The sequence below is a fragment of the Serinus canaria genome, chromosome 7 (genome assembly GCF_022539315.1).
Source record: "Serinus canaria isolate serCan28SL12 chromosome 7, serCan2020, whole genome shotgun sequence".
Classification (NCBI taxonomy): Eukaryota; Metazoa; Chordata; class Aves; order Passeriformes; family Fringillidae; genus Serinus; species Serinus canaria.
Genome location: NC_066321.1, coordinates 7,030,817 through 7,046,552, shown reverse-complemented (window position 1 = coordinate 7,046,552; position 15,736 = coordinate 7,030,817). Strand labels below are relative to the sequence as shown.

The 15,736-nt window shown below is 40.0% G+C and overlaps 1 protein-coding gene across 7 annotated transcripts in view; it reads right to left on the bottom strand.

Annotated features, from left to right (window-relative positions):
* The window catches only part of NCKAP5 (NCK associated protein 5), a 276,475-nt gene that overhangs the window by 118,970 nt on the left and 141,769 nt on the right, over positions 1 to 15,736 (bottom strand). For 6 of the 7 annotated variants that reach the window (XM_018911273.3, XM_018911275.3, XM_050977035.1 and 3 more), the window contains one exon: positions 10,045 to 10,135. In XM_018911273.3, the coding sequence (XP_018766818.3) occupies positions 10,045 to 10,135 (91 nt within the window). The remainder of the gene's footprint in view (positions 1 to 10,044; positions 10,136 to 15,736) is intronic. The other variant, XM_050977033.1, reaches the window with a different exon arrangement.

Below are 15,736 nucleotides of genomic sequence, written 5' to 3'. Positions count from 1 at the left end.
TTTACAGTGAAAACTATGACTAGGCACTGGACAAGTGGCTAAAATAATACAAGATAGCATAATCTAATACTGGTATAACTGGATCTGGGATCTAAAGCACTGATTACAAACAAGCACTCTTTCACAAGCACACAGGACAAAAATCTGATTGAACCAAACAAGAATTAAAAAAGATCAACATCTTTGAAATTCTGTTTTTTCCAGTGAGTGTTGGATAACATGAATTGCTTGTCTGGAAAGTGATAAGTAATAATTAGAAATGACATCTTTGCTTGTAGAAGCTAAAGATCATTTTCATGTGCTAAGCACAGGTCCTTCAGAGAAGTGAAGTTTTATCAGATGCAATGCAGTAAGGATACCTCAGATACAAAAGATCTCTATTTCAATTTTGGGTGTCAGATTGTGATGCCTGAGTGGGATCTTCTTTTCTGAATTCCTTTTAATTCTATAACTCTGAAATTTATTAGAGACAAAGGCTTTACAATGGTAGCAAATTCAAATTCTTTTGAGAGTCATGCCTGTAATTTTCCAAAACCACACTTTAATCACACATTAATCCACCAAGAATAAAATATATGTAGGATATATAATTAAATAGTGCTTATGATTGCTCATAACCACTTAACTGAGGAAAAAAATCAAAAATATTCACAATGTAGTTATTAATTGTTCTTATAGAGAGGCAGTGGTAACAGGCATCCAAGAATCCAGACTATGTGGAACCCAAACTATGCTGATAACACCTCAAAACACTTTAGTGCTTCCTGTGGTGTGCCCAGAGCTCCCACAGAACCTTGTCAATAAGATATTTACTGAGCAGTTGTGATGTGAGTGCACTACCCCACACTCTAACACTCCTTCTACCACCAAGGCAGATCTCCCTCCAAACCCAAACTGCAATTTACAATCCATCCCCAGGATTGCTGGTGCTTGCACTGCTTTTGGCTGGGCTACAGCTCTTTTTTCTCACAGCAGCTGCTCTGTGTTTTGGGTTTGTGCTGCACACAGTGCTGACAGCACCAAGGTATCTCATTCCTGCTGAGCAGTGCCCACATGGAGCCAAGGGCTTTAGTGCTCCTCACCCCATCAGCAGGGGCTGGGGGTGCACAGGGAGTTGGGAGGGGACACAGCAGGGACAGCTGACCCCAAGTGACCCAAGGGATGTCCCAGAGCATATGGCATCCTGCTCAGCAATACAGAGGGGCAAGGCTGGCTGGGGGACACTGCCCAGGGGCTGCTGGACACCAGGGAGTGGCAGTGAGCAGTTGTTGACATTTGCATCACTTCTCTTTCTGCGGGTTCATTTCTCTTTGGTATTTTCCTTTCCATTACAATTTGTTGCTGCTGTTGTTTTAACATTTTAGTTACTAAACTATTATTTTCTACACCCATGAGCAGTGGCAGAGCAATGACCAGGAGCTCCTTTGTTCCTGATTCCTTCTCAAAATGAAAAGTTTCAGTTACATGGATTAGCAAAGTTATGAGCAGGAAAAAAAGAACCTTTCTAAGAAGCTGTTCCTTCTTCATATATCTAAGGTAATAGGAGGACAATATTCAGCATGATTTTTCATGCAGATATATGAGCTGTCTCACTTTTACCCTCCTGATTTCCTTCTCCACATCCTGCTGGAGTGGGGTGTGGGGCTTGGGTACCTGCTGCAGTCAAACCACAACAGTGTATTTACAAATTGTGAACACTTTTCCTTGCAAGACCATTCCACAGCCTTGATGCATTCTCAGATGATGGCTTTTCAGCACTGTTTCCAGTCCAGACCTCCTAGTGTTCAACACCATTCACTGTGAGCACTATAAAATAAGAATTTCTAGGCTGTTGATGAAGATAAAAGCTGTAGATGAGGGTTTATTTGTAGTTTCATTAAAAAAGCAGCCTCAAGCTATGCACAAATAGCTCAGTCTGACTGCACAAGCTGAAAAAAGGCAGAAATTGCTCCAAGCACTACAGACTTAACATTCCAACAAGTTTAAATTTGTTTTCCAGTGTCACCTTGTTCCTTTTTCTCCCCCACCATGAACTCTATTTCCTAAATATACCCTTTGAAAATTTGTAGTATCTTCTGCTATGCTTTATAACCAATTTCATTTAGCAAAACCTGAGATGTGTAAAAGACACAGATGTTAAGTCTAAGGTGAAGTAAGTGTGTCCTGTAGGATTCTCAGTACAGGAGTAATCAGGGATATCTCTGTGATCTGAATACATTTTTTCCATATGCAACTTAAAAAAATAATATTTCTCTTTACTTCCTAATGGGAATCCAGTTAAACACAATAACCTAGGCCTGAAAAAACACAAACCAAATCATAACTGAGCAAACAAGTTACAGTATGAAAAGAAAAATTAAATGCAACTAAAATTATATGCAATTGAAATTATCTTTGAGTATAAGGCTACAAATATGACTTCTGCTTTACCTCCCTTGCTTTTATCTATATATTCAGCTGTTTTCTCTTGCTTTCTTTTCTCCCAGTGGAAGGAGAGACTAAATTATAGCTTTGCTTTAGACAGCACATCACTAAGTGTAACAATAATATATTTTTGTTTAGCTAACAGCTTTTGTTCAGAACAAGCTGACCAAAATTGAAGGAAAACAAAGGAATGCAACATATCACAGAAGTTTACAGAAACATCCCAAATTGTTCATGATTTAACATTACCCTTGTCAGAAAAACCTATTAGATTCTTCTTTTTCATCTCTGGATTTCCCTTACACAGTCAGCAGAGCGAGCAGCAGCGTTCCCTGGATTAAACACTTGTGATGGATAGGAGAGCAAGTTCATACTTTATGTTCCTGATTTGTGCCTCCCTCCACCCGTGCATCAATCTAAATGTTCTCCACATTATTCTCCACTCAGAACACTCCCCACCAGTACAAGCTATCATCCTACTGAACAGCTCTGCAGCAGCACTAATAAATTTCCCAATGATGGTTTTATTGGCCGTTCCGTGCATCAAAAACATATTTCTTTTGAAAAAGTTCAGATTGGAAAGGAGCATAAGAGCAGAAAACCTTCAGAGTGCACTTGAGGATGGAGTGTGCTCCTCAGATCAGCAGGAGGAGATGGAATTTCTTGTCCCCAGGTCCCAGTGCCAGCTCCTGTCCTTAGTGAATGGACATTCCCATCACCAACAGCCACCTCTGGCACTGCCAGAGCAGGAATCAGGGCTGACCCTCCTGCCAGGCCAGGTGCCAGGCTCAGCAGTGGCAGAGCAGTGCCCAGGAGCTCCTGTGCTCCTGGTTCCTTCCCAAAATGGAAACCTTCTGTCACACTGATTAGCAAAGTTACCAGCAGGAAAAAAAAGAACCTTTCTAAGAAACTTCATGTATCTAGATAAGGTAATGAAGAATAACATTCAGCATGATTTTTCACACAGATACTCTCTCAGAAATTGGTTCATTATAATATCATAGTTAAAGTAATAATCTTCCCTTCCAGGAAAACTGTATGCAGCATTTAAACTTTTGTGAAGGGGTTTGTAGGTATTACAGTAACTACACTTGACTAAAGCTACAGTATTAAAATCCCTTCCTTTGACTGAACTAGAAACAAGCCAAACTATTCTGAAATTCAAATTCAGTAAATTTTATGCAACAGCAATTCAGGCAAAAAAAAAAAAAATTCCTCTGGATTTAAGTTGCTAGAAATAAGCCAATTTTCCTTCCATAGCATTTTAGAATGAGATCAGTGTATTAACTGACTAGTTCTCACCATAAGCACAATTGCAGAAGCTGACCTAAGTTACCTGTGGGAATAGGAAGAAAAAACCTGGTATATCATTCCATTACCAGGTGATTTTTTTGTAAGTGCCAGGGAACAGTTTCATGTCTCCCAGTCGTGTAAGGAAAACTTCTGAAAGAAAATCAGAATTCATCTTCATGTGAAAAAAAGATGTAGGAGCAATCATTCCAGTTTAGATCAAAACTTCAAATTTTCAAGTATGTTACTGGAATTCAGATTAACAATCTTAACTTTTTCTGATCAGAAGTACACTTTCTTTCGAAAATAAATTTAATGGTGTACTGCTAAGTGAGTGCTTTTGTTAAAAAAAAATTCAAAGACAGAATGATTGTAAATTCAGCATAATCATCCCTTTTTTTTTTCCTTAGAAAAAATCTTATTTTTTTTTTCAGCTAAGCAAAATTTCAGATTTTTTTCCAGCTTTTTAAAATTTAATAGCTAGTGCTGCTTTCTGCTGATTAGAAAATATCAAGGAAATAATGTCAAAATGCAGAACAGTATCTTTGATGGAGATGGGGAAGTAGGGAAGAGAGCAATCAGAGCAATCCACTTGACCATATATAAATTCATTTGTCTGTGGAAAGTGAAACGTTCATGTTCAGGCAATGGCTGACTTATGTGGATTCATTCCCAAAGTTAGAACCAGAAGTAAGACACAGCAAAATACAGAAACACAGAATAGAAGAGGGAAATGTAAACAGAATTACAGTCAGTATAACACAATATAGTACCATCAAATCAGTCAATCTGGGCCTCTTGATACTGTAGGTATCTAGAGGATGTGTGATGCATTGAAGTGGTAGCATAATGGCACCTGTATAACTGTGAAAATGTAGATCTGTATCTGGAAACCTCATCTAGCCTTCACCAAACTTGGTACTTCAAGGACTGGCATTGCATTCTCAGCCCCTGATTGAAAGAAAGATGGTCAGAGTCAGGCAAAAACTGTGGGTGCTGGGATATAACCAAACCTGTGGATAACTCTTGTGTAAGTACAGGACATCCTTGTTTGCTTTCTCTTTCATTTGGTAGTTCTTTGGTTTGAGATGCAGCCAAGGCCAGCTTGGCTGGGCATTGGAACACCCTGTCTAGGGGAAGGTTTGCCTGCCCATGGCAGGGGGTGGGATGAGATGATCCTTAAGGTCTCTCCCAACACAAAACATGCTGTGGCTCCATGATTCTGGGAAGGAGAGAACAGACTGATTTCTGACAAACAGGCACCCAAATGGCACATTTCACCTGGGAGACTTTGCTGTGTTGAACACAACTCCATTGCTGTGCTTCGGTATCACAAACAACCAAAAAGGGAAAACTCTTTGCAACAAAACTGAAATTTTTAAACAGTGCCTCAGGAGCACCATCACCCTCTTTTGGGGGTAGAGAATCCAACCTCATTTTGGTTAAATATTTACCAAAATCTTTGCATGATGGTGCAAACCTACAAAAAGCCATAAGGTATTAAATTATTACTGAGCTAGCCCTGGATTTCTCTGCATGGGAAAGCAGCCCAACAGCAAATGCTTGTGTCCTTGACATCCCAGGATTTCCAGTGGAGCTCCCAAGAGTGAGGATGGCTCCTCTCTGCCCTTCTCTGTGAGACACAAATCTGCTAATATTTGCCTACTAATGTACTCCCTAGCAGCTTAGGAGGCTTGGCTGATGCAGTGCCCTGTGGGCACTCCCACTCCAGAGACAGATATTTGAGGATATGTATCCTCCTTCTGCAATACAAGTTGGCATTTAAAATCCTATGTGGGTTTAGCTAGGGAATTCATCTAGTGCCTTATAATCAATTCACGGCCATGCCCCTATCTATAAAATGTTACATATCAATGGCCTGAACAATAAGCTTGTATCATTTTGTGTTAAGATAAAACTATATTGCCAATGGTTACAGTTTTCCCTCTCGTGAAAGAGCTGTTGACACCAACGGCTGTGCAAATTAGAAGTGACAGCCACAACAACTGTTCCACATTTGAGTAACACGAAAGCATGCAGACAAAAAATGGGGTTGATGTGGCCAACAATGCCAGCTGAAATGGGCCTGTATCACTTGGGTATGTTTTCACCTCCCCAGTGTGACTGTACCACGTCTGTCCTGAGCTTTAGGGCTCACATGGACAATTTCAGGACAATATTAAATTGTGAACTTACAACAAATTCTCTTCCTCATCCATTTCATTTTGTACACTGACAAAGTCAAAATGACTTAAAAACCCCTTCAAGTCTTTGAGTGATCTGTAATCAGGGAAGACTCTACTTGGAATATCCAGCATTGTGATCAAACAGGAAAGTTTTTTGGTATCCAAATCTCAAGGGCAAACTCAGGAAGGAAAGGTTGTGGGGTGCTTGGTTTAAAGTCTGGGGTTCAAGACCTGCACACAGTTACTTCTGGGGAATACATGAGCTCTTGGTTTGGCCTTTCATGGTCTTATTTTTAGGTGGTCAATGTCTCTTGGAAACCCCATAAAGCTAATGCATAGTAGAGTCTTTTAGGCAAATAAAATTTAAAGGAAGAAATATGATGGTTAAGGCTATTCAAATAACATGCATTCTTGCCTATATTTATGCAAGCATTCATTATAATTTTCCCCTTTATTATTATGTAAAATTATAACAAAGGAGAATTTTATTTACAATCCTGCTTCTTAATTCATTTACCCAAAAGAAATCTCATAACTCATCTGTAAGTCCAGCAAATTAAAATCCCATAGGGCATTTAGCTCTATGGAAAAAGTTAGAAAATTTTGCTTTAACTAAGAATACTGGCAAGACCTAACAAAATATTGCAGTAACACTGCATGCCTTAAGCTCCACCTTCTTATTGTTATTATTCTAACATTATCACTAGGCAACATTTAAAGTTCACTAGCAAGAATATTTATTCTGGAGTCAGGCATACTGATTGATAATATAATAATAACTCAATTTCATACATCCCAGAACAATAATTATATTTGTTTAAAAAAACTATATAGATAATGGTCATACATCAAAAGCATTTATTGTGCAGAGTTATCTTTTATGATATTCAGATATTTACTTCAACAAACTTCACTAAGTCAAAGAATATGGGACATATGTTGGTAAGTGACACTGGAAATCACCTCATTTGTCCCCATTTGTTATGAAACACAGAGTTATGAATCTGCACTAAAATCCCTTACTCTACTGAACCAACTGACCATACAGCTTTGATGATATCACACCAGTCACAGGAGAAAACGTGAGGTTCAGGAAATGTTCCATAAGGAAATGTTCCATTGTAGAGATGGCTTTCAGAACAATGTTAGTAGTTATACATTCAATAAAGTTTCTGTATGCATATGAATATAACATACAAAATTTCATTTAAACTTCCTTCACAAATACAGGATGGTAATACAGTTCTCATGTTCCCAAAAACCTGAATACATCAATGCATTTTAAGGAACATTACCTGGGTTTTACATTTGGTATTTTTAAGGAACATTACCTGGGTATTACATTTCAGGTTCTATTCCTATTTGTGAATTATGCTCATAAATATATCAAAAAACTGCCTGAGTACATTTGGAGGAATACAAATGAAATGTCTTGGGTGCAATATTGATGTATCTTGCTGAATTTGGACACAAAACCTATTTAAGATTCATCATGTGTTTAAATGGTATGTGTGCCCATGACTTCCACACAGCTGGTTTCAGTAACCTATTAATGATTCACAGAAAGCTTCACTAATATATTTCTCAATATTAAAATGCTGTGTAAAGATTTCAGAGCAGAGATTCTTTGTCAAGCACCTGTTTTGAGGAGCCTTTCAGGGATGAGCTGTGGCTGTGACTCGTGGTCACTGCCCAGCTTTCACTGTGTGACTGTGACACACCCAGCGACCCCAGCTCTGACCCTCATGGCAGGGAGCCATCCCAGGCCATGGCAATGCAGCCATTCCTTGACATTCCTAGAAATAAAAGCCATTTGTTCACACTTTTCATCAAAGTGAACAAAAGGGATCTGAGGAAGGATGACTCAAAAAGATATTCAGGAAAAAAACCAAACCACAATCCAAATGCTCTGCATTTCTGACCTGTTTTACCAGGCACAGACTGGTGTATGATGCAGCAGCCTAACTATTCCTCTAGGAGAGGAAAACCCATCCCTTCTGAGTCATGGATTAGGAGAGGAAATTCCTAAGCAAAGAAGATTGCATACCAGCAATATTCAAGGAATGAAAATGGCTAAAAAACAGGCTGAGAGATACCATGAGTGAAAATGTTCCTGGGAACAAGAAAAGGGCAGGAAGGGAAGGAAGCTGCTATGCACTAAAATGATCCCAGAGACACAGATATATGGGTGTTTTAAGGCCCTGGGACAGAAACAGCTTCACTCTGAAAGAAAGCAAAGCTCCAGTTTGAGGAATTTGCCCAGAGTACCACCCATCAAATTCAAACAAAACCTTGAGTCCTGAAAGAAGGGAACTAAAGGGGTCCATTTGCTAGAGCTGAAGGAAAATGAAGAACTGTTCTTGCATCTGGGCACAACTGCCTTGTTCTTTTGCTGGTCAGACAATAAACCCAGGTGATTTTACACAAAGCACACCACAGTGCCCTCTCTCCTGGGGACAATGAATATCTATATCAGTGTGGGCAGGAAGAAGAAAACCCAAGACCATACAGAAATTCCCTTTTTTTCCCAAAAATTAAGAAACAAATAAAAATAGTGAAAAAAACTACACAGAAACATAAAGCACTGAAATTGGAATGAGTGGTTCCTCTCCTCTCCTGGAAAGCAGCACACAAAATCTCAAATTTCAAAGACCACATAGCTAATTGTTTTCCATTTTTGTGCCCAAAAGAAAAATAAAGAACCCCCAAACCCTGAGTTCTATGAAACAAAACTGCAGAATTTTTTTTCTTTTTTTCTTGAGAGTTCAAAATCAAAACCCAAAGAAGCTGAAACCTAATTGTGGTACCACCTTACTGGGGTTTCCACAGCAAGACAGTACAGAGAAAAGCAGATAATAAAATCATCCCAGATGCCTGTTAGGAATAGACAGGGGCAGGCAAGTAATCCACCTTGAGGAGAGACTGACACCACTTCAGAACAACCACTGTGTGGTGACAGGAGGGAGCAGCATGTATGGATATAAACCCATAAAGAAATAAGAGAAGGGAACTGAATTCTAATTTTGCACCCCAAAAAGATAGTGTATAAAACAGAGATGCCTTTGTCAACAGTTTCTAAAGGAACTATGTTCTATTATAACTTCAACAAAAAAATTTAATTTGTCCTGAAATTAAATTTTACAGGCTATCATTTTAACGAGAAAATTCAATTATATTGAAGGTTAAACTTAAAGATTCCTTTCTCTTCAACCCAAGCTTAAAATGAAAATGTAATCACAGTGATAAATACTCTTTAATATACATTTTTGTTTAGCTACACTGGTTTTTTTTTGATCCATCAGCTGTAGGAATGAACTAATATAAGTCAAACTTTTGAAAAGTGTTTTATCTGATGGATCACTACCTGGTGTAGACTTTAATATATTATTTCAGTATTTTATAAGAATGCTTATTCTGTTAAAAAAGATACAGCACAGGACTGACTTCATTAAGTGATATTTTTGAGAATTCATGTGCCTGATATTTGATTAACTGAAATGTATTTCACTCCTGTTTCCAGACTCTAAAACTGAAAGGTTTTCCACCACCTTAGGTTCACTGTTCCCAAAATGCAACAGTCTGTTGGGAAAATGTGAAACTCTACTGTCTTATAAACAGACCTGGTTCCCTTTGAAAAACCTCTAAAATCTTTCTCTCCCAAACTCTGTCCTGAGACACTCTCTCTCCCCCTGGTGAGGGTGATACAATGCCCCTGCCACAAGCAGGGATATGAAACTGTGAAGCTTGATAGGGATCCCCACACCCAACAGGAACATGAGTGGTAAAATTATCCATCACAATCTGAAGGTCAAGCTGTTAAATCCACCTATGTTTACTAGAGATGCTGGAAGATATGACTTAAAATATTAAGTGCTTTAATAAAGGCTTCAAAACTAGTTTCTTTGTCCTCTGTGAACTATGAGGAGCAACAACAGCAGATACCACAAGGACAATAAAACTGTAAAACATTAAACTCTGCTGAGAGAACACCTGGGAAAATGTAGGTTGAACCAACTACCACTTACCAGTATTCATAATTAATAAACAAATAGAGGAAACAATGCCAGATATTTGTTTCAATAGTGGAATTTTTGTTTTAAAGAAGTTTTCTATCACAAAAAAACACGTAATAAGTCACTAATACCTGATATACCTTCATGATATTGACAGTCCCTTCTCCATGCTGGCCTGGGGATCCTTGGCTCTGCAGCAGATTTCTCACTGTCTCCTCCATTCTAGGGAATAAAAATATTTATAAAAGTCAACTGCATGGAAAAAAATTCAGAGCTGCTTTCAGTGTTTTTGCTCTTTACAAGAGCCTAATGCATCCATGACTACCATGAAATTAATATTTAAAGACAATCCTAGCCTTATAATGTTCTCATGCTCCATGTTATGAATAACACATTAAGGGCACTCTTTTATCTTTTGAATATGCACAGTAATTAGTTGTATTGTTTAAATCATACCCAAGCTCTGTCACTAAACCAAAACTAAATGTGTGCAAAAGACACCACCTTGTTAACAGTGCAAACAAGACCAGGGTAAGATCCTTGCCATTTAGGAGCAGTCAGGTTAAAAGCCCCACACCCAGCTGTGCTCTGAGCCAGCAGTGGGGTCTGTGCAGCTCAGACAGGCTGTCCATGGCACCTCTGCTGTCCCTCACTGTGCCAGGGGGGCACTGTGCCACTGCCTTGGTTCAGGGGGGCACAGCAGCTGAGCACCTGCACCTTCTCTGCCCTTTCAAACAGGAGCAAAAAGCCAGGGCAGGCTCCAGTCTGGTACCAACACCTCAGGACAGTGCAATCCACTTCATCTATTGAAGGAGGAAGGTTTGCACTTCCATTTTAAAAGCTGCTGATAGGCACTATCAAAAGTCATCTTGGAGCTCCACACATCCACCAAGGATGCCAAACTGATGGCAACACCAACCCTGCTGAATGGAGCCTGCTCAGAAAAAGGAGTTCTGCTCCTTCCCACCACAGGAAAAGGGGAAGCCACCTATGAAACACTGGTCCCATTCAAGGTGGGTCAGAAATTAAATCCCACAGGCTTAGGAGATGTCATGAGGCTGATCACAAATAACAGGGCTGGGGGTAGAGCTGGTTTCAGCTGTGGGTAAGGGGAGAAAAAGGATCAAAACCAGAGGAGCAGTGACATACATGACAACAAAGACACTGGGTTTCACAGTCAAAAATGGGGAGTGACAACTGCAGCCAAAGGTCCTCACACGTCTCCCCACTCCCCAAGCCCCACACAGACTCTCACCCCAGTACAGCCTCTCCTTCAGCTGTGTTGCAACAGTTTTTCTCTCTCCCTTTCCTATTTTCTGCTCTTTTCCTTTCAAGCAGTCTCAGTCCCTTGAGACAGCTGGAAAAACAGCCCAGATGGAATAGGGGCTGGAGAAGGGAAAACTGCTGTGGCACAGGCATAAGGGTGATGCAAGAGCAGGAGAGAGAAATACCTTAACTCATCCTGCCAGACACACTGTATATTAAAACAGTGACCTTGAAGAAGGTGCCAGTATTCCTGGGCACATCAGACCAGGAACTGCCTGCTGTTGTTCATTTCTACTGTGTTTAGAGAGACATGACTTTTGTGTAGTATTCCTTCCAAATGAAATTGAGCAGAAGAACTATTCACAACATATCTTTTTTATATTTGTTTATTTCTAAGGTAACAATCCAGCGAGACAGAAAATATTAGCTAACTGCTCTGGCCAAAGGCCAAAAGCATTATCTTTTATATGAGCCTCATAGCCTTTCTGTTCTTGTTTCAGTCTTATCAGAATGAATGGCATTGGCTAATTAAGCAACAATGTGATGTTATTCCAGGTTTTCTCCTTCCAAGTCAGCCCACTACACTACTTTTCAAGAAGCTGACACTGGGTGCTCATTCTACTCAGATGAACACTGACATTCTACTTATTCCTGTGATGTTTTTTTGTCATTGATGTGCAGACTTCTACACTGCCAGAATGCCCACAGAATAGTTTGACCATCTGTTGACCAAATGTGCATAAAATCAAGCCAGCTCTAATCTCTAGTGCAGACAGTGGTGCAGTTTTTCAGATGCAGATTGGAACCATTTCTGCTCACAGGCTGACCTTAATCAGATGCCTTTTACAAGAAAGAACAAATCATTTTGGTTCACACCATAAATTCCTGTGCAGTCCTCACAGAAAGATTTAATTTCCTAACATGCCCACCATTTCATTTTTAAATTAATGGTGTAATAGCATTCTTAATTATTGTGTTTATCTATGCAAATGCAGTTCCAGTGCTAGTCCTCCACAGCATTCCTCCAAATTAATACACAAACAAAAATGGGAGAAAGAATAGATTCAACCAGCACTAAATCACAGTTTTTCAATTTAGACCTAAGAGTGTTAATGAAAATAAAGTCTAGTTGCATATTACTATGATCACTTAAACCAGCTCAGGAAAATCATGAATTCTTAAATTCAATAGGTCCTTTAATCTTCAGTCAAACTCAGATAATCTATTCTGAACCCCAGGCCTGCCTTGTTGAACAGCCTGACAGGGACAGGTGAGCACTCAGCTTCTTGTGGCAATCAGAAACACCTCCCATCAGCACTCAGATTTCTAAGCAATAGGGTAATTTTTGCAACATGACCAAGGGCTCAGTTAAAGACAATTGAAACTTCTGTGGTTTTGCTGTCTGCAGCTACTATAAAAGTCTGTAAGAGCTGACAGCTATTGAGTTGAATCACAGACATTACAGACTGTGTGGTCACACCACCATCAAACCAGCCCTGGGAGGATATTACAAGCTTTGGGCAGCCATGGAATATCTGAAAAAGAAGAGAAAACCTAGGAGAAAACAGGGAGGTGAATTATGCTTGCAGTCAAATTCACTGCTCTGATGGCCAGTGCTCCTGCAGTTTGTGAGCTGCTGCTTCTTCACTCCCGTCCCAGTTGCCCATTTTTAGGACCAGATATGGTACAGGGGGATAATCAAGGTTTGTTTCTTCTGAATGAGAGTTTTTGATGCATGAATTAATGGCACCTTAATTGAAAAGCTATTGTTACCTTATGATCTATGAAACTCTCCACAGTGACAACACATGCCAGAGCAATTCACTACAAATCCTGTTTACAGAATGCAAAAATAAGGGAGCCTCTATTAATTCAGCTTGGGATCCCATGTTTTGATCCCTGAACAAGGCCACCAAAGGGTATGAAAATTTTGGAAGTGAAGCAGAAAAATTATGAGCTTTATGAGAGGCTATTTCTACAAATTGACCTATATTTTTCCCCCTTCTGGTAACCACAAAAGGTTATTTGCTCTTGGTTTTGACTCTAATATCTCAGCTGGACCCAATCCAACATCCAGCACTTCCAGATTATTTTTAGGATAGTTATCCCCACATGTGTACTCTGCCTTCTTGCTGGACTGCTTTGCCAAGGATTCTCTGTATCTTATGTAACTAGCAAGCTGTTAAAATCTGAAAAATCAGCCTCCAAAGCTCATCACTTCTGAGTCTACATTCTTCAAGCACTATTTAAGAACATTTATTTTCCCCTTTCTTTTGTATTTTATTTACTGTCTATTCATCTGAAGCATCCTGTATAGCACCATTACATTTTCTGTTACACCTGTCATTTGAATTGTCTTTTTATTAAAATTAAAGTGTTCCTTTAAACTTCTATTTTTTAATAAATACGGGGGGATTTTTTTAGGGGAAAAGTAAATGAAAACCATGTTCAACACAAGCTCCTTAGGTTTCCTGACAAAATGCCATTTCAGTGTAGGGGAACAGATCCCCACCAGTCCTAACCTAAGGATAAATGTCTCAAAGCACAAAGCACAAGAAGAAATGAGGCATTCAGAAACCAGAATCTGTTCTTGAACTATAAGAATTTAAGTAATATAAAATATTAATGCTGCTGTGGAAAGCACTGTCAAGATTCCATGTGGAAGATATTTACAATTACAAGCACAAGTGTTCAGGAGCGGCTTATCCAGAGAGGATTCCACAAAAGGGATTGCTCTGAAGCTGCTGAAATGACAGAGTGTGCCACAAGAAGAGAATAAACTTGCTAAACTTAACAGACCAAGGGTTTAAGTGGCCAGGTATGATTCACACAAGAGAATCAGGGGAAAAAGTAAAGTGTGAAAGAAAACTATATCAACCTAAGGGAGATGATTGAAAAAAACAAGTTGTTAGAAATACATTTAGGCTGGAATTAGGATGTTTTTAATAATTTAAAAAGTGAGAATCTGAGCCAGCCTACCAGGTAGAGTAACAGGATGAGAAATAAAAACAGTTTCAAGCCACAATACAAAATTAATTACACATCATGTTGAGAGCTGAGGACCTGAATTTATGATCCACAGGTTCTTGCTGCTATTCCTCCCAAACCAAAATCATTCCTACACTTAAAATATGCAATTTGTCCTGTGCTGTTGAGGGAATATGAGGAAATTAATCCAATTGCAATGGACAGTAATTTATTTTGGTTTTTTTTCTTTTTTCCCCCTTAGTGTGTTTCTGGGCAAGGGGAAGACAGGAACCTATGGAAAGGAGGAAACATCATTCCCTGCTGAGGGAGCAGCCCACAGCACACAGATCTCATGTCCAAGGCTGCAGGAGGAAGCTTCCTCTGGATTTTTGCTGGAGACTTGCTTTTAAGCTTCTCAATTATGTTTGTGACAGCTCTGCTGCCTCCCTCTCCTGCCTGGCCCTGCTGGTGCCACTCCCTGCAAGTGCCAGAGCACAGCCTGACTCAGCTTCAACCCCTTCCCCCCTGACCTCCTTCCTTCCAGATTCCCACAGGCTGGCAGCTGCCTTCTGCCAGGTGCTACCACCTTCCCTCCTCATCATCCTCGAGCTGATGTGGCAGTACTGGCTGGTTATTTCACATGTATGTCACAAGAATTCCTTCAGATAGATTCTGACTTAGTCCTACAGAGATGTATCCACAGAACCCCACTGCAGCTGTTGAGCTTTATATTTCAGCTTTTTCTTTCTCATGTCATGCAAGGTGCAGGATCATTTTTTAGTCTTAGAGAAAAATATCAATTACAGATCTTTCTCTATCTTCAGCTTGTTACTTCAGTGTAGTTAAAATCCTCAGGTGGATATTTTTTTCCAGCTCTTATCTGTGAAAGAGTGAAGCTTCCTGCCTCTCTCCTATTTAAGTCTCCCAACTTCTCTTTTTAGTTATAGATTTCCTGGAGATGTGGCCTGGGTTTCAGCTCCTTGAGCTGGCTCAGCCCTTCCTACACCTGACCATACACAAAGGAACAGCTTCCTGTGTGGTTTCTCAGCTCTTTCAGCTCCTGTTCACCTGTGTATTTTCACCTGTGCTTCTGTCCAATCTTCCCAGCTCCCTCTCCAATCTCATAATCCAACCAAAGAGCTTCTCTCAGATCCCAGACAAATCTGTTTCCCTACTTGTTAGTAATTTTGACCTTCAGGTTTGGGGTTACCTGCACCTCACTTCCCTCACCACTCCATTCAAAGCTTTGCAATGGACCAGGTTAAACAGGTAAAATATCAAAGTGGCTTTACAAGATGTAACAGAAAAAAAATAAAAAAGCTCATCACCAGCAGTTCCTGTTCACTGCATCCTTGCAGGAATGTCTCTCCTTCTACTCGGTTTCAATTAAATTAGTGGCTGTGTGCTCTGTCTCCAGGGGTTCCCATTAGGAGCAGACATGGCTGCCTGCTCTCCTCAGCTCTGCCTCTGATCTGCAGGCTCCTCTCCAGACTGTGCAGTGTCCTGCAGCTACCCAAGAGCTCAGTGTGTGAGCCAAGGTGGTCCCCAGGATGAGCCACCCCCATGGTGGTCCCCAGGATGAGCCACCCC